General features: G+C 42.9%; 1 protein-coding gene across 2 annotated transcripts in view; it reads left to right on the top strand.

Annotated features, from left to right (window-relative positions):
• LOC126092783 (caspase-1-like) overlaps positions 1-18,046 on the top strand; it is a 159,124-nt gene extending 141,078 nt beyond the window's left edge. For both annotated transcript variants that reach the window (XM_049908514.1, XM_049908521.1), the window contains one exon: positions 16,441-18,046. In XM_049908514.1, coding sequence (XP_049764471.1) covers positions 16,441-16,670 — 230 coding nt within the window. In that variant the 3' untranslated portion in view covers positions 16,671-18,046. The remainder of the gene's footprint in view (positions 1-16,440) is intronic.
• Positions 18,047-18,543: the final 497 nt, after the last annotated feature.

Genomic DNA, 18,543 nt, shown 5'->3' with positions numbered 1-18,543 from the left:
TGTTCAATTTCTTAACGTCTGCTTTAATGGCATCAGGATCATGTATTAATTCCAATTGTTCAAGTCTGCTGGTAATTGTCTGAAAGTCTACTGTGTGTGTGTCTGTTTTTGTTTTAAGAGCGGAAATTTCATGATGCAATTCAGTGTTCAACTGTTTGATAGTATTAATTTCGTCTGATACTGAAGCAATGTTGTTGTCTACGTATGATTTTGCTTTCGTAAACAATTTACGCTTATCTTCCTGTCTCTGTGCAGTAATTGTTTCCATGACTTGTTTCTTTACTTTATTCTGTTCCTGTATGAATTTATGGTAACGCGTTTCACTGTTTTGTAGGTGGTGATTAAAACGTTCGTCAATTTGGCTATTTTGTTCATCAAATTTCTTATCTACTTTCGTATCTAGTGTGCGTGAAAGTTCTACTGACATTAATTTAAACTCGTCGCGTAACTGTGTTGCGTTTTCTGAACATTGTTTAGTAACTGCATCTCTAAGTAAATTTGTTGTGTCTGCATGCGTATTATGTAATTACTGTGCAACGGACCTAATTTCTTCACTACTATTCCTAGCACAAGCCTTAATTTCCTCACGTAATTGTTCTTTAGTATCATGACATTGCACGGCAACGGCTGAAATCTGTTCATTAATCTGTTTAAAGTTCTCATTAATTTGTTTGATCGACCTGTCGTGTTTTTCATTCGACTGTTTGAAACTTTCATTAAGTTGTTTGTTCGATTCATTAAGGTTGTCGTGTTTTTCATTCAACTGTTTGAAATTTTCATTAATTTGTTGTTTGAGATTTTCATTAAGTTGTTTGAGATTTTCATTAAGTTGTAGCATTGTAGCAATAATGCCATAACTTGATCCATGCCAAAATTAGCGACTCTATTTTCTGTGCTGTGTGATGGTGTATCTGCAAGTGTCACGTTTTGTGTAACCATTTGGTCATTGTCTGATTCACGAAAAGGTTTGCTAATTGGATGTGCACTGTTGGTCACTACATTGGAATCAAATAAATCTGACGTACTGTGAGTACTGCTGAGGGACTCACACCTACTGAGTACGTGGTTGGCGACCACGGGGTCCCGAGCTGAGTCCTGGCATTGCTTCCACTTAATTATGCCAGGCTCCTCACTTTTATCTTTCGTATTTGGCCACCCTCGGCCAACTCTTGTTCTTTTCCGACCCTGACGCTATTAGGTTTCGAGGGCTAGGGGTCTTCCATTTCCAACCTATACTTCTACTGAGCCGAATATCTCCCGGGATAAGGAGATTACCTTTTATCAATTGCCAACGGCGGATGAGCGGCTAGAAGGAAGGGCACTCTCTTGCCCTTGGGGCGGGAAACTGCTCCTAAAGGCGGAGGAGCCACAAGGTGGCCAACGGCATAGAATGGAGAAGGCAACGGGAAACCACTCCATTAAAGACCCGGGCGGGTATCCCAAGTATCAACAGCTTATGATGGAAAGCTCTTTGGTTAAATTCTCCGGAGGTAAAATAGTCCCCCATTCGGATCTCCGGGCGGGGACAACTAAAGAGATACCAAAATACAAAATCATTAATGTAAGAAGGATAGCAACATGGAACGTCAACTCACTTCTTAAATGTGGTAAACTGGAAAACTTGAAAATGGAAATGAAACGAACGGATATTGATGTACTGGGAGTCTCAGAAATGAGATGGCCAAACGCTGGCGACTTTTGGTCAGGGGATTACAGAATCATACACACTGGAACAGCACAAGACAATCCCGGGATTGCAGGAGTGGGAATTATCCTCAATAAAGAGATGGGGTTACGAGTAAAAGGATTTGTTCAACATAGTGTGAGGATAATTTATGTCCAATTGGAAACTAAACCAAGAGACACAATCATAATCCAAGTATACATGCCAACTACGAGGCACGAGGATGATGAAATCGACATGATGTATGACCACCTTGAAGAAGTAATTGGCAGAATTAAAGGAGCTGAAAACCTTGTCATCGTGGGAGATATGAATGCCGTTGTTGGGGAAGGTAAAGAAGAGGATGTGGCAGGGAATTTTGGATTAGGATTAAGAAATGAAAGAGAGGAGAAACTTGTAGAATTCTACCAAAGAAATAGACTTTGCATTACAAATACCTTCTTTAATCATCATCCAAGAAGAAGATATACTTGGAAAATGCCTGGTGACATTAACAGATATCAAATTGACTTCATATTAGTGAAGCAAAGATTTAAAAACCAAGTTAAGGACAGCAGATCATATCCAGGCTGTGATGTGGAAAGTGACCACATACTCGTTATGATGACGACTGAACTAAAATTCAAGAACATTAAAAAAAGAAGTACATGTAAATGGAATTTGACAAACCTGAAAAACGAAAATACACTGAAGCACTATCAACTAGAAACAGACAAGAAAACAAATACACAGGGCTGCAATGACGTCCAAAGCAGCTGGGAAAAAATAAAAACTGGTATTTTAGAAGCAGCAGACGAAGTTATAGGGAAAGAAAGGACAGAGAAAAGGAAGGAATGGATCACTAATGACCTACTAAATATGATGGAAGAAAGAAGGAAATTAAAAAATTCTGTGAAGAAGGAAGACCAAGAGAAATACAAGAGTCTGAAAAACAGAATCAACAGAGAGGCAAAACAAGCAAGAGAAAAATACCTTGATGATCTGTGTATTTCAGTTGAGGACAACATGAGCAAGGGAAATATCGACAAGGCCTATAAATGTGTGAGACATTGCTTTGGAGACAGAAGAAACAAGTGTAGGGCTGTGATGGATGAAAATGGCAATATGTTGGATGACGATGATGAAGTTGCAAGAAGATGGAAACAATATATAGGAAAACTGTACAGCGGACCAGACATGTCTGAAAACATCATGGAAGAAGAAACAGAAGTAGATGCACACAACATAGGTGAACCTATATTAAAGGAAGAGTTTGAACTAGCTCTGAAAAAATTGAAAAACAACAAATCGCCTGGTATAGACAATATGCCAGCCGAACTTCTGAAATCTGGAGGAGCAAAACTGAATCAGGAGTTGTATAATCTTGTTTTCAAGATGTACGAGCAGGGTAAAATTCCTACAGACTTTGAGAAAAACATTATGATCCCCATTCCAAAGAAGGCAAATGTTACAAGATGTGAAAATTATAGGACGCTCAGCCTAGTTACTCACGCCTCTAAAATATTAACCTCAATTATCCTAAAACGCATAGAACAAAAAGTCGAAGCTACACTCTCCGAAGACCAGTTTGGATTCCGGGAAAATATAGGAACCAGAGAAGCAATATTTGCTCTAAAACTAATAATAGAGAAACGACTAGATAAGAACCTGAAAACATACATAGCTTTCGTAGATGTAGAGAAAGCCTTTGATAATGTTAAATGGGATAAGATGTTTGAGGTACTCAAAAAAGTAGGAATAGATCATAAAGATAGAAAAATGATATGGCACCTGTACAAAAACGAGACAGCAGTTATCCGTGGACGGACAAAATAAGAAGAGGTGCAGATACGGAAAGGTGTCCGACAAGGTTGCGCACTATCCCCTGTTATCTTTAACGTATACATCGAAGAGGCGCTGAAAAAAGTAAAGGAAAATTCACAGACAGGTGTAGTAATTCATGGCCAACGAATAGATATGATAAGATATGCCGATGATATAGCTGTCCCGGCTGAAAGTGAAGAAGATCTTGTAGTCCTACTGAATAGAATGGATAAAGTTATGGGTGAAGAAGATAATATGAGAATTAATAAAGCAAAAACAAAAGTAATGGCATGCGACAAAGAAGATCAAGTGAAAGTCCAAGTTCATGTAGGCAATGAACTGCTTGAACAAGTTGATAAATTTACTTATCTGGGCAGTAATATTACCAGGGATGGAAGGAGCAAGGCAGAAGTGAGAAGTAGAATAGCTCAAGCAAAGGCTGCTTTTAACAAGAAGAAAAACATATTAACATCTAAGAGCATCAGTCGCGAAATCAGGAAAAGATTTTTGAAATCATATGTGTGGAGTGTGGCATGCTACGGGTGTGAAACATGGACTCTCGGGACAGAGGAAGACCAGAAGCTAAATTCTTTTGAAATGTGGTGCTATAGGCGCATGCTCAAAATAAAATGAATCGACAAGGTCACAAACGAAGTGGTTCTGGAAAGAGCAGGTGAGAAGAGAAGCTTCTGGAGTTTCATTGTTAAAAGAAGAGTGCAATTTACAGGCCATCTATTAAGACATAAAGGACTCCTGAACACAATCATAGAGGGATATGTCGATGGAAAAAGACCAAGAGGAAGACCACGACTGAGGTACATGGATCAAATCATGAAAGATGTGAGATGTAACACCTATAAAGAAATGAAGAGAAAAGCTGAAAGACGCACAGAATGGAGACAAGCTGCCATTGTAGCTGTTGCAAACCAATCCTTGGATTGACCACTGCAGAAGAAGACTTTGAGTACATTGTTCACCTTCGTTAGAAACAACTATCTGTTCGCTACGTAAATTTTGCAAATCAGGCGTGTCAAACTGGACAGCGTTCAATGTAACGGAAAGTGCCACGTCATCAATTGTCGTTAAATTTACAGTGGACACAATTGAATTTGTTTGCTCATCATTTAGATTAGAATCATTACTGGTGTTCAGTACGCACTGATTGTCTGTAACAGGAGGATTATCATCAAGACACTGAGTGTCGCTAGTATTATCAGTCAAATTATTCAAGTCGGCTTTTTCACTCATTACGGATCGCGATGTACTGTTAGCAGTTTTTCGCGGCATTTTCACAACTCAAAGTTAAGCACAAAATCAAAGAAAGCAAAAACGGAACAAATACAATTACAACAAAGAGCAATAAATTGCCGACGGCCTGTGAAAGAAAGAGTGACAAGTTAGTAAATGCGTTGCACCAGATGCAAACCCCATTTAACATTAAGTAAATAAGAGCAGATATATAACTGACTACTTCTCAGAAATTCACAAAAATACGATCCTGGCCGGTTGTCGACAAGTGTAACCTCCCCACAATAAAAAAAAATGTAAATAATATTCACATTTAGTGTAACCTCCCAACAGAAAAATTCCTAAACCTCTCAACAGTAAAAAATATAATTATGTCGTTCACATTCAGTATAACCTACCAACAGAAAAATTGCGTAACCTATCAATAATAAAATGTGACTAATCTCTCAATAATAAAAAATGTGACTCACTTATAACCTTTCAATAATTGACTGTCAATTTAACTTGGTAAATTTTGGACGTCAGCAGTGCTGCGTCATGGCCCTGAAAGATCATACTGAATAAATTGAAAATTCTTACCTCAGTCTAGTCGCCGGATAACGCATATATATCTGCTCCTATATGAAACTAAACTTTTGTGGCACAGCCCAGTGCAATACTGGCCGATAGATTTGTCATATATAAAAGAGACAACTGATTTTTCTTTACAATAATCAGGATGCCCATGGATTGGAGAAATTAGTGAATTCTTTAAACTGAGATGAATGATTGTCAAAAGTTAATTTTTATGAGAAAGATTATTATTAACAGATTTTTTTTAAAACATTTACATGGGACTTGATATAACAATACTACATATGCACGACGCTGCTTTTACCTTATACTACAAAGCTCAGGCTCCGCCATTGCTCCACACGACCGCCCAGCCAACTTCACACACCAGACTGCTAGCTACTACTTAATCCTACTAGCACACAGTTCCTACTGCAGTCAACACTGCTCTTTGGTCTGAGATTCTCTTATAGATTACATATCGCAGACAGTGCGTGAGCAATCCATCGAAATTACATCTGCTCGAGTGCGCTAGCAACAAATTCCTTAATCATGGACCTCTCACAACGTATTCTCCATCACTGGCCGTATGATGACCTGATAGACGTTTAGTCCTTAGGTCGGTATGACATGTCCTGCGACAACCACAAACGCCCCATGACGATCTTCGACGACTAAGTCGAAGAGAAAAATCCCAAAAGTCTCCAAATCCTAACACCAATCCTTAATCCTTAAAATATCCAACATCTCACCAACCTCAGGGAAGTACTAGATACCACCAGAACACCAACACAACGCACAGGCAGCCAAAACAGTCGAAGACAATCACACACTCACTACACACATTGTAAAGGCCAACAGGCTACAAACTTCTCTATACACTTCCCCAAGGAGAGGAAAGTTAAAAGGTGAGAGAGACCATCCCGACACTTCACGACGCAGGCACGCACTCCGCTGCTCCACTCGCTGCGGCTCACTTCGTTACCGTCGCTCGTGTACGCCATGTCCGGACGCGGAAAGGGAGGCAAGCTGGCTGCTGTGGCCTAACTCCTGCTCACGCCGGTGGGAGATGGCCGGGGCAGCAAGAAGAAGCGTAGCAGGCCGCTGCACGAGAGGCAGTGTTAACCGCTGCCAGAAGGCCGGGCACGTCGCCAGGACGTGCAGCGGCACAGTCGCGTGTTTGAAGTGTGCCAAGGCGTATGACACACGAGACTGTGACAAACCGCGACACATCGCGCCCACGTGCGTGAACTGCGGTGGCGCGCACGCTGCAAACTCTCGCAGCTGCGCGTACTCGAAGCAGCAGACATCCACCGCCACAAGGGAGGGAGCGGTACACGGAGGAGAGGTTGCGGCCCTGTCATCCCACTCCATGGGGGGAAACGGACCGCGCCACCGAGAAGACGGCGAGGCTGAAGTTTCGCCCATCGCCGCAGTGGCTGCTCTCAAAGCCGCAATGGAGGCAGAGAGGGCAGCCATGCATAAGGAGCTCGTCGGTGTTCACCGGCAGCTGCAACAGCTGCGGGAAGAACTCAGGTTGGTGCAGAAGAAGACAACCGCCCCGCCTCTACGGCGGGACGACACGCAGGGGTGGCTGTGGCGACGCAACCGGTCGTCCCTCCGGAACCTGTAGCAATACTGACGCCCATGGACATACTGCCTTTCTGCTCCTTCCCCACCTCCCGCTGGGGAGATCAAGCTGCAGGGGAAACAAGAAGAAGAGACCGGCAAGCCACAGGGGAAACAAGAAGTGGTCCATTCCGACACCATACCGTTTCCAGACAGTACCAACATGCCGCAGGTTACTGCAGTTCCTTCTCTAAATCCTCGCACAAACGAAAAAATGGCTGACGTCGAAATAAGTGTCCAAGGAATAGAAAAGCAGCTGAAATCACTCAACAGAGGAAAGTCCACTGGAACTGACGGGATACCAATTCGATTCTACACAGAGTACGCGAAATAACTTGCCCCCCGCCGCCCCGTCTAACAGCCGTGTACCGCAAGTCTCTAGAGGAACGGAAGGTTCCAAATGATTGGAAAAGATCACAGGTAGTTCCAGTTTTCAAGAAGGGTCGTCGAGCAGACGCGCAAAACTATAGGCATCTCTGACATCGCTCTGTTGTAGAATTTTAGAACTTGTTTTTTGCTCTCGTATCGTGTCATTTCTGGAAACCCAGAATCTACTCTGTAGGAATCAACATGGATTCCGGAAACAGCGATCGTGTGAGACCCAACTTGCTTTATTTGTTCACGAGACCCAGAAAATATTAGATACAGGTTCCCAGGTAGATGCCATTTTCCTTGACTTTCGGAAGGCGTTCGATACAGTTCCGCACTGTCGCCTGATAAACAAAGTAAGAGCCTACGGAATATCAGACCAGCTGTGTGACTGGATTGAAGATTTTTCTGGCAAACAGAACACAGCATGTTGTTCTCAATGGAGAGACGTCTACAGACGCTAAAGTAACCTCTGGCGTGCCACAGGGGAGTGTTATGGGACCGTTCCTCTTCACAATATATATAAATGACCGAGTAGATAGTGTCGAAAGTTCCATGCGGCTTTTCGCGGATGATGCTGTAGTATACAGAGAAGTTGCAGCATTAGAAAATTGCAGCGAAATGCAGGAAGATCTGCAGCGGATAAGCACTTGGTGCAGGGAGTGGCAACTGACCCTTAACATAGACAAATGTAATGTATTGCGAATACATAGAAAGAAGGATCCTTTATTGTATGATTATATGATAGCGGAACAAACACTGGTAGCAGTTACTTCTGTAAAATATCTGGGAGTATGCGTGCGAAGCGATTTCAAGTGGAATGATCATATAAAATTAATTGTTGATAAGGCGGGTACCATGTTGAGATTCATTGGGAGAGTCCTTAGAAAATGTAGTCCATCAACAAAGGAGGTGGCTTACAAAACACTCGTTCGACCTATACTTGAGTATTGCTCATCAGTGTGGGATCCGTACCAGGTCGGGTTGACAGAGGAGATAGAGAAGATCCAAAGAAGAGCGGCGCGATTCGTCACGGGTTTATTTGGTAAGCGTGATAGCGTTACGGAGATGTTTAGCAAACTCAAGTCGCAGACTCTGCTAGAGAGGCGCTCTGCGTCGCGGTGTAGCTTGCTGTCCAGGTGTCGAGAGTGTGCGTTTCTGGATGAGGTATCGAATATATTGCTTCCCCCTACTTATACCTCCAGAGATCACGAGTGTAAAATTAGAGAGATTCGAGCGCGCACGGAGGCTTTCCGGCAGTCGTTCTTCCCGCGAACCATATGCGACTGGAACCGGAAAGGGAGGTAATGACAGTGGCACATAAAGTGCCCTCCGCCACACACCGTTGGGTGGCTTGCGGAGTATAAATGTAGATGTAGATGTACGAAGAAGATTGCCGTCATGTTGCGGGAATGGTACTACAATGCCCACAAGCACCCCTACCTCTTCGCGCTAGTCGAAGGTAAAAGGAAGCCAACAGTTCCGCACAGGCCGTACGAACTACGTGTCGGGTAACGAGCAATCATGCTCGAATTCGTCACCAAAAAGCACCTGCACACCATGAACAGAACCCTGTCTTCACGCCGTGCGACTGGGACTTCATCCTGGAGGACGCAGTCGCCCGGTTACGGAAGGAGGTCCGCGATGGAGAGCGGAAGCTGTCAGCGGAGCTGGAGACCGCGCTAAACTACATCATGCGCTACGGAAAGAAGAGTCAAAAGGCCAACTCCCACCGCTAGCATGCCTGCATGCTGGCAAATAGGAACGACCACCAGTACAAGTGAGGACAAACCACATCGCGAGGCATCATCAACTCAACCCGCAAGGAACTAACAAGGGAACCTCCCCATCGCACCCCCCTCAGATTTAGTTATAAGTTGGCACAGTGGATACACCTTGAAAAACTGAACACAGATCAATCGATAAAACAGGTAGAAGTTGTGTGGAACTATGAAAAAAATAAGCAAAATACACAAACGTCCATGCGCAACATAGGCAACATCAAACATAATGTATACTCAGGAGCGCCGTGTTCCCGTGGTTAGCGTGAGCAGCTGCGGAACGAGAGGTCCTTGGTACAAGTCTTCCCTCCAGTGAAAATTTTAATTTTTTATTTTCAGACAATATTATCAAAGTTCAGGCACTCATTCATAATCAACTTCGCTCTCCAAAATTCCAGGACATGTTCAGATTTGCTTGTACATATGCGGGATTTGACGGTCTACACACAGAAAAATTTGTAAATGTTAAAAACATATGTTTTGACAGAGCACAGGGAAAACTGTGCGACTGTGAAACTGTTGCAGTCATTTGTTGCAGTTTATGCGTCAAACTCTTATGTTTTCATTACTTTTTTGGGAGTGATTATCACATCCACAAGAAAACCTAAATCGAGCAAGGTAGAAGAAACTTTTTACCCATTCGCCAAGTGTACAAGTTAGGTGGGTCGACAACATATTCCTGTCATGTGACCCACATGCCGTCACCAGTGTCGTATAGAATATATCAGACGTGTTTTCCTGTGGAGGAATCGGTTGACCTATGACCTCGCGATCAAATATTTTCGGTTCCCATTAGAGAGGCACGTTCTTTCGTGTACTAATTGCACGGTTTTGCGGTGCGGTCACAAAACACATACACTAAACTTATTACAGTGAACAGAGACGTCAATGAACGAACGGACAGATCATAACTTTGCAAAGATAAAGAAAACTTTTCACCCTAGGGAAGACTTCAAGGAAGGACCTCGCGTTCCACAGCTGCTCACGCTAATCACGGGACCACGGCGCTCCTGATCTCACACTATCCTTGATGTTGCCTATCTTGCGCATGGACTACTCAGTTTGTATACAGGGCTATTACAAATGATTGAAGCGATTTCATAAATTCACTGTAGCTCCATTCATTGACATATGGTCACGACACACTACAGATACGTAGAAAAACTCATAAAGTTTTGTTCGGCTGAAGCCGCACTTCAGGTTTCTGCCGCCAGAGCGCTCGAGAGCGCAGTGAGACAAAATGGCGACAGGAGCCGAGAAAGCGTATGTCGTGCTTGAAATGCACTCACATCAGTCAGTCATAACAGTGCAACGACACTTCAGGACGAAGTTCAACAAAGATCCACCAACTGCTAACTCCATTCGGCGATGGTATGCGCAGTTTAAAGCTTCTGGATGCCTCTGTAATGGGAAATCAACGGGTCGGCTTGCAGTGAGCGAAGAAACAGTTGAACGCATGCAGGCAAGTTTTGTGCGTAGCCCGTGGAAGTCGACGAATAAAGCAAGCAGGGAGCTAAACATACCACGGCCGACGGTTTGGAAAATCTTACGGAAAAGGCTAAAGCAGAAGCCTTACCGTTTACAATTGCTACAAGCCCTGACACCCTATGACAAAGTCAAACGCTTTGAATTTTCGGCACGGTTGCAACAGCTCATGGAAGAGGATGCGTTCAGTGCGAAACTTGTTTTCAGTGATGAAGCAACATTTTTTCTTAATGGTGAAGTGAACAGACACAATGTGCGAATCTGGGCGGTAGAGAATCCTCACGCATTCGTGCAGCACAATCGCAATTCACCAAAAGTTAACGTGTTTTGTGCAATCTCACGGTTTAAAGTTTACAGCCTCTTTTTGTTCTGCGAAAAAAACGTTACAGGACACGTGTATCTGGACATGCTGGAAAATTGGCTCATGCCACCACTGGAGACCGCCAGCGCCGACTTCATCTTTCAACAGGATGGTGCTCCACCGCACTTCCATCATGATGTTCGGCATTTCTTAAACAGGAGATTGGAAAACCGATGGATCGGTCGTGGTGGAGATCATGATCAGCAATTCATGTCATGGCCTCCACGCTCTCCCGACTTAACCCCATGCGATTTCTTTCTGTGGGGTTATGTTAAAGATTCAATGTTTAAACCTCCTCTACCAAGAAACGTGCCGGAACTGCGAGCTCGCATCAACAATGCTTTCGAACTCATTGATGGGGACATGCTGCGCCGAGTGTGGGAGGAACTTGATTATCGGCTTGATGTCTGCCGAATCACTAAAGGGGCACATATCGAACATTTGTGAATGCCTAAAAAAACTTTTTGAGTTTTTGCATGTGTGTGCAAAGCATTGTGAAAATATCTCAAATAATAAAGTTGTTGTTGAGCTGTGAAATCGCTTCAATCATTTGTAATAACCCTGTATTTTGCTTATTTTTTTCATAGTTCCACACAACTTCTTCCTGTTTTCTCGATTGATCTGTGTTCAATTTTTCAAGGCCTATCCACTGTGCCAACTTATAACTAAATCTGAGGAGGGTGCGATGGGGTGGTTCCCTTGTAAGGAGAAACAGCTGTTAAGCTTAAACTCCCACACCTCGGGCCAAGGTAAAGGCCAATCTGTTAGTGTCAGCGTCAGCATCATCCCGACACTTCGCCAGAAGATGGTGGGTACGAAACTCGTTGAAACGTTGCGCGAAGATGACGCCACCACTCGGCTGATAACCCGAGAGGAATTCAACATGGTGTTGCCCTGCTGAAGAACAGCAAGTTGTATAGCTAGGAGGGGTAGTACCGCTCGCTCTAAAACCTCGTCGTTTAAGTACTTACTGTCCGTATCGCCTCAATGTACATGAGTCGAAATCGCATTTTGTATACAGTGTGGCACTCGAAGTAACCAGACATGGAGTAACCAATAAGCCCCTCAGCATTTCAGGTGGCCAAATTCCGGTCACCGAGGCAGCTGTCAGCCATCACTAAAACAGGTTCCATTGTGCCTTGTCCAAAACCCTCTGAACGTTAGCAGACGCGCTCACGTGACAGTTGCAGTATGACGCATTTTGGCTTCCAGATTGTGGAAGCCAATACAAATAGCACGCTTATAGTCAGTTCAATCTGCATTTGACAGCGTCGCACCATCCGTGCTGAACTGTCGACATTCGCTGTACGTCTCCAGAGTTTCGTCGGCGCTATGAACCAAACTGTGCCGCTTGTGATATTCATATAGGATTATATGATGCTGTCTTTTGGTCACATTGAGTGATCCAGTATCAACTCTTCATTGCATGTGAATCTACAGATTCCACTCGTGCTTCGCTATTGGAAGAGCTTGCTTCATGCACATGAAATATCACAGGATGACGAACAGATTTCCTACAGACTGTTCATTATGCTCCTTTTTGGCACATTCAGGTGCTGATGCTGGGGTTGTCGTTCTTGACATCGGCCAGGCATATTGGTTGAAGCTGGCTTTTCAATTTTCATTTGTCTGAAGTCTCTTTTTTTCTGAATGAGACGACGGTAGCCACTGCAGTCAAACAAGATGTGCATTGCTAGGCTGATGACGATGCGGATATTCACAGCAATAACTACTTTACAGATAAACATCGCGGACATACGAGGTGTGGCTAGAAAAAAACCGGACTAGTACTGGTGAAACAATAAAACGAATGCAATAAGGCTGAAAGTCGCGTAGCCTGTCACGTGACTCTCGCTCTGCCTACTGCTCGAGTTTCATCTGCCTCCTACACTCAGTCTGCCCGTGGCGTCTGTTTTAAGTAGTTGACGTTTTGTCTGTGCGTCGGAAAATGTTGAGTGTACAGAAAGAACAGCGTGTTAACATCAAATTTTGTTTCAAACTATGAAACTCTGCAAGTGAAACGTTTGTAATGTTACAACAAGTGTACGGCGATGATTGTTTATCGCGAACACAAATGTTTGAGTGGTTTAAACGATTTAAAGATGGCCGCGAAGACACCAGTGATGACACTCGCACTGGCAGACCATTGTCAGCAAAAACTGATGCAAACATTGAAAAAATCGGTAAACTTGTTCGACAAGATCGCCGTTTAACAATCAGAGCAGAGCAGCGATCTTGTCGAACAAGTTTACCGATTTTTTCAATGTTTGCATCAGTTTTTGCTGACAATGGTCTGCCAGTGCAAGTGTCATCACTGGTGTCTTCGCGGCCATCTTTAAATCGTTTAAACCACTCAAACACTTGTGTTCGCGATAAACAATCATCGCCGTACACTTGTTGTAACATTACAAACGTTTCACTTGCAGATTTTCCTAGTTTGAAACAAAATTTGATGTTAACACTCTGTTCTTTCTGTACACTCAACATTTTCCGACGCACAGACAAAACATCAACTACTTAAAACAGACGCCACGGGCAGACTGAGTGTAGGAGGCAGATGAAACTCGAGCAGTAGGCGGAGCGAGAGTCACGTGACAGGCCACGTGACTTTCAGCCTTATTGCATTCGTTTTATTGTTTCACCAGTACTAGTCCGGTTTTTTTCTAGCCACACCTCGTATCTTCATTTATGCGCCATAATAATTACGTTGTTACTAAAATTTAAGGGATGGTGTCAGTATTATGATTTTCGTCTGTTTCTGTTACATGACACAGATTGTAAGTATTGTTTAAGTTTTCAGTCACTATTATTACCCATTTGGGACGGAGTCGCACTCTACTGGTTTCGATTCCTAGTGTCCTGGTAAGGGTAGATTCGTCGTTAACGTTTGGAAGAGCTAACGATGGCGACGTGCCGTTCTTCCTGGTGTTGCGCAACTTTTAGACGTGCATCCTTTTTCATCGTACCAGCAGCTGCCTTATGCCTCTGCCATTCCTGCTTTGTTTGCAGTAAGAGATATTAGTCATGAAACTACCGAAAGCAGTAAAAAGGCGACATGAAGCTTGTCCTACGATATTCCATCCACTCGATTTTACGTCTCATTACATGATTCCTTTTTCTGTATCACAAACGACATAATGTATGGTACACAATCAGTCAACGTACCTCTTAAATATATCTACAAGTACACAATGCAACGCTCAATACATTGAGAAATGTAGCCTGTTAACATTATTAAACATTATGGCAATAAAAATTGTGTGCGGCTTGGTGGCCAAATGCACCTCCTTCGATTGGACGACAGTTCGGTGACTTGTGTGACCTTTCTCGCATTTGTCCAACAGGGGAAAGGGCAGCTACAGTTTAACGTGGAATACGAACCAAGTGTCGCACCTGGTGACTCCTCACATCGGTGGGAGGTGAAGGTTGGCTTCCAAGCAGACTCAAAATTTCCGTGGTCCTGGCGGTATCCAGGAATACTCTTTACCGCTAAAACATGAGTCCTAACAACATTGTGGTGAATTTTCGCACACTTTATAAACGAACAATACCATAAACATTTAGCAGTATGCAAATTGTGACAACTTGTAACACGACTTCGTATTACACTACTGGCCACTAAAATTGCTACACCACGAAGGTGACGTGCTACAGACGCGAAATTTAACCGACAGGAATAAAATGCTGTCATATGCAAATGATTAGCTTTTCAGAGCATTCACACAAGGTTGGCGCCGGTGGCGACACCTACAACGTGCTGACATGAGGAAAGTTTCCAACCGATGTCTCATACACAAACGGCAGTTTACCGGCGTTGCCTGGTGAAATGTTGTTGTGATGCCTCGTGTAAGGAGGAGAAATGCGTACCATCACGTTTCCGACTTTGATAAAGGTCGGATTGTAGCCTATCGCGATTGCGGTTTATCGTATCGCGACATTGCTGCACGCGTTGGTCGAGATCCAATGACTGTTAGCAGAATATGAAATCAGTGGGTTCAGGAGGGTAATACGGAACACCGTGCTGGATCCCAACGGCCCAGTATCACTAGCAGTCGAGATGACGGGCATCTTATCCGCATGGCTGTAACGGATCGTGCAGCCACGTCTCGATCCCTGAGTCAACAGATGGGGACGTTTGCAAGACAACAACCATCTGCACGAACAGTTCCACGACGTTTGCAGCAGCATGGACTATCAACTCGGAGACCGTGGCTGCGGTTACCCTTGACGCTGCATCGCAGGCAGGAGTGCCTGCGATGGTGTACTCAACGACGAACCTAGGTGCACGAATGGCAAAACGTCATTTTTTCGGATGAATCGAGGTTCTGTTTACAGCATCATGATGGTCGCATCCGTGTTTGGCGACATCGGGATGAATGCACATTGGCAGCGTGTATTCGTCATCGCCATACTGGCGTATCACCTGGCGTGATGGTATGGGGTGCCATTGGTTACACGTCTCGGTCACCTCTTGTGCGCATTAACGGCACTTTGAACAGTGGACGTTACATTTCAGATGTGTTACGACCCGTGGCTCTACCCTTCATTCGATCCCTGCGAAACCCTACATTTCAGCAGGACAATGCACGACCGCATGTTGCAGGTCCTGTACGGGTGTTTATGGATACAGAAAATGTTCGACTGCTGCCCTGGCCAGCACATTCCCCAGATCTCTCACCAATTGCAAACGTCTGCTCAATGGTGGCCGAGCAACTGGCTCGTCGCAATACGCCAGCACTACTCTTGGTGAACTGTGGTATCGTGTTGAACCTGCATTGGCAGCTGTACCTGTACACGCCATCCAAGCTCTGTTTGACGCAATGCCCAGGCGTATCAGGGCCGTTATTACGGCCAGAGGTGGTTGTTCTGGGTACTGATTTCGCAGGATCTATGCACCCAGATTGCGTGAAAATGTAATCATGTGTCAGTTCTAGTATAATATATTTGTCCAATGAATACCCGTTTATCATCTGCATTTCTTCTTGGTGTAGCAATTTTAATGGCCAGTAGTGTACTTCGCAGTATTCTACAAACGTTCCGCAGAAAATAGGTTTCATTAATTATCACTGAAGTTTCTAACTTAACGAACTGTTTTACGTAAATGAAAGGCTGTGTTGTATTAAAGTATGGTCATGGTCAGCATCTATGTTCTTTATCGAGTGGAATGCAGATGAAAATCCAAGAGAGAGTCAATGATACCTTCAGAGTTACGTCCTACCGAACACGTTAAAGTGGTTTACAAAATTCCAGTATCCGTGATTGTGGATGCAGGTAAATGGACTTCTCGATACGGGATTGAGAGTGTAGTGTGAATGCAGATCACATTTCTCTTACCCACAACTTCTACATATGACTATACTTTCTTAATATCTTACAAATACGCTTAGCTTAAATTGATTCGGGCCCAATGGCTCGGGACCTTATATTGAATTTTAGCAGTGAGGATATCCATGATATACAATGTGTTACTGTAGCAGCAGAGTCTATTGCCTTCCTTGAAATTTCTGATTCTTTCAATTATGTTACAGGAGTCACACCCACTCGTGACACACAAAATGCCTCGCGGTTTGTGCAGACTCTGCACGACGAACTGGTAGCCCATAGGGGAGTCAAGGACCTGGTATCGTTGCTCACAGACGTGAACCGCACCGTGGCTCAGCAAGTACGCTTACGCACCGACAGGGAGCGCCTGTTACATGGCGGGCTGCTTCAACCCTGCTTCACCTCAACCTTGATGCGGCGTGTCTACTTCCGCTAGATCAATCCAATGCACTCACCTGGCCCCCGGCAGTGACACCCTACGTGTAGCCGCTAGGACCTGACAACAATGCATCCACCTCAGCCCCAGAAACTTCGACTTCTGCAAACAGTCAAACGGCTGCAGTCTTCCTCCAGTCTATGTTGCTGCAATGAGTCACATTCTCGTTTTGATCGTCACAGTTCAACTGATTTACAGTAACTCATTTAGAAGATGTATCATAATGCTGTATTATTAATTTGTGTATACTTATAAATTAGATATGGCTGCATGCTCACTCGAGACAGATGTATAACAGAGATATCAAAGGATGCACACTACAAAAATTGTTGATACTGAAGTGGAATGTTGGAAACCTATTGACTTCCTCTTGTCTGTTGCTCTTGGTAGGGGAGTAGAAACAAAATCACCAACATATCAACGAAATAAAGGAAACTTCCATATTATGGATTTGGATTATACATTCCACACACGTTTCTTTTAAAAAAACACTGTAAACTACAATGATGCAATCTTGTGTAAATTCTATGAGACATGAAACAGCCTCTTTTTCCTTTAATGTTTCCACAACTCTTCATAAATAATAATATGCACGTTGTTTCTTTTAACACATGCTGTGTGGACTTACTCAGAGTAATGCAGTACAGTGATTTCTGATATTCATTTCAACACAGACCAACAAAGCCCTGCAGGCTTAGTGTAGGTTATAACATAGATATTATGATGTCCCTGTGTCTCCTGCAAGCGTCTCATTTTTGATTATTAGTATTCCACTCTGTTCCACTGGAGATTTCATACGCTATATGCAACATGAGTTTGTTGCAACCTCGAATACATCTAATCTTGACATATCAGCAGTACTGGTATTATGCTTTACTCTTGTATTTAGATTTACAATACAACTTCAGAAATTAAGTTAGTAAACTGTAATCTGAGAATCAGTTCTGATTGAATGTTAAATTTTGAAAAATAGATTCACTGAGAAAAAAATATTAACCGATTCCATGTGATGCCTGGGACACAGATAGACAATACCTCTGAAACTTTCTTAATTCCGTCTTTCCTTCCCCCCTAGCAAATATTTGCTATTCGTTGCAAATGTATAAAATAATGCAGAGGCTTTGGCACTGGATTAGCACTCAAAAGGTGCAGGGTTCAAAGCCCCATCTAGATTTAAATTTTCCGAGATTTCGGTAGAGTGTTTAAGGCGAATTATAGATGATTTTCTTTAGGTGTCACTGCTGAATTCTATTCTCACCTTTGTCCAACTTAATCTTGGTCTCCATCAAGAATCACAATTTTGATGCAAGTATTTTAGTATGAAAACATTCTTATTTTGTTGTCTTATTATAAAAATGTAAATTTATTCCTGTATCTTTACGCATTTTAAATATCTGTTTATACTTTATTAAGAGCATCTCTAATGCTTATAAATATATGTTTTCATTGTATATCTATCAAGGTTTATCTGTTTTTCTTTTTTTAAATATGTCTGTTGCAATAACAATTTATTGTCACATACAGTTGCTTTCTGCTATTCTGCAAAACGTAAGTCAATCTTGTATTCATATGTAGACACTAAAATTACTATATTTCAGTCTTAAAAATTAGGAACATTGCATATTAACCTTATACTTGTGCGTCTGGAGGCAATTTCGGTTTCCAGTCAAATTTATTTTAGTTGTATTTTGTTAATATACTATTTTTCCTTCCTTTACTAATAAAAGACGATTTGTTTTGCTAATAAACGACATAGTGCTGCTAATATTTTAAATTTTTATTTCTGAGATCTATTTCAGATTGGTGTAATTTTTTATGTCTTAATAAAGAACTTTGGTTCAGACCTCCTTATTATTACTTTTACATTCAAATA

This window comes from Schistocerca cancellata, chromosome 1 (assembly GCF_023864275.1).
Source record: "Schistocerca cancellata isolate TAMUIC-IGC-003103 chromosome 1, iqSchCanc2.1, whole genome shotgun sequence".
In the NCBI taxonomy this organism is placed as follows: domain Eukaryota; kingdom Metazoa; phylum Arthropoda; class Insecta; order Orthoptera; family Acrididae; genus Schistocerca; species Schistocerca cancellata.
Note: the sequence above shows the minus strand (reverse complement) of the source record. Positions and strands in the feature narration are given on the sequence as shown.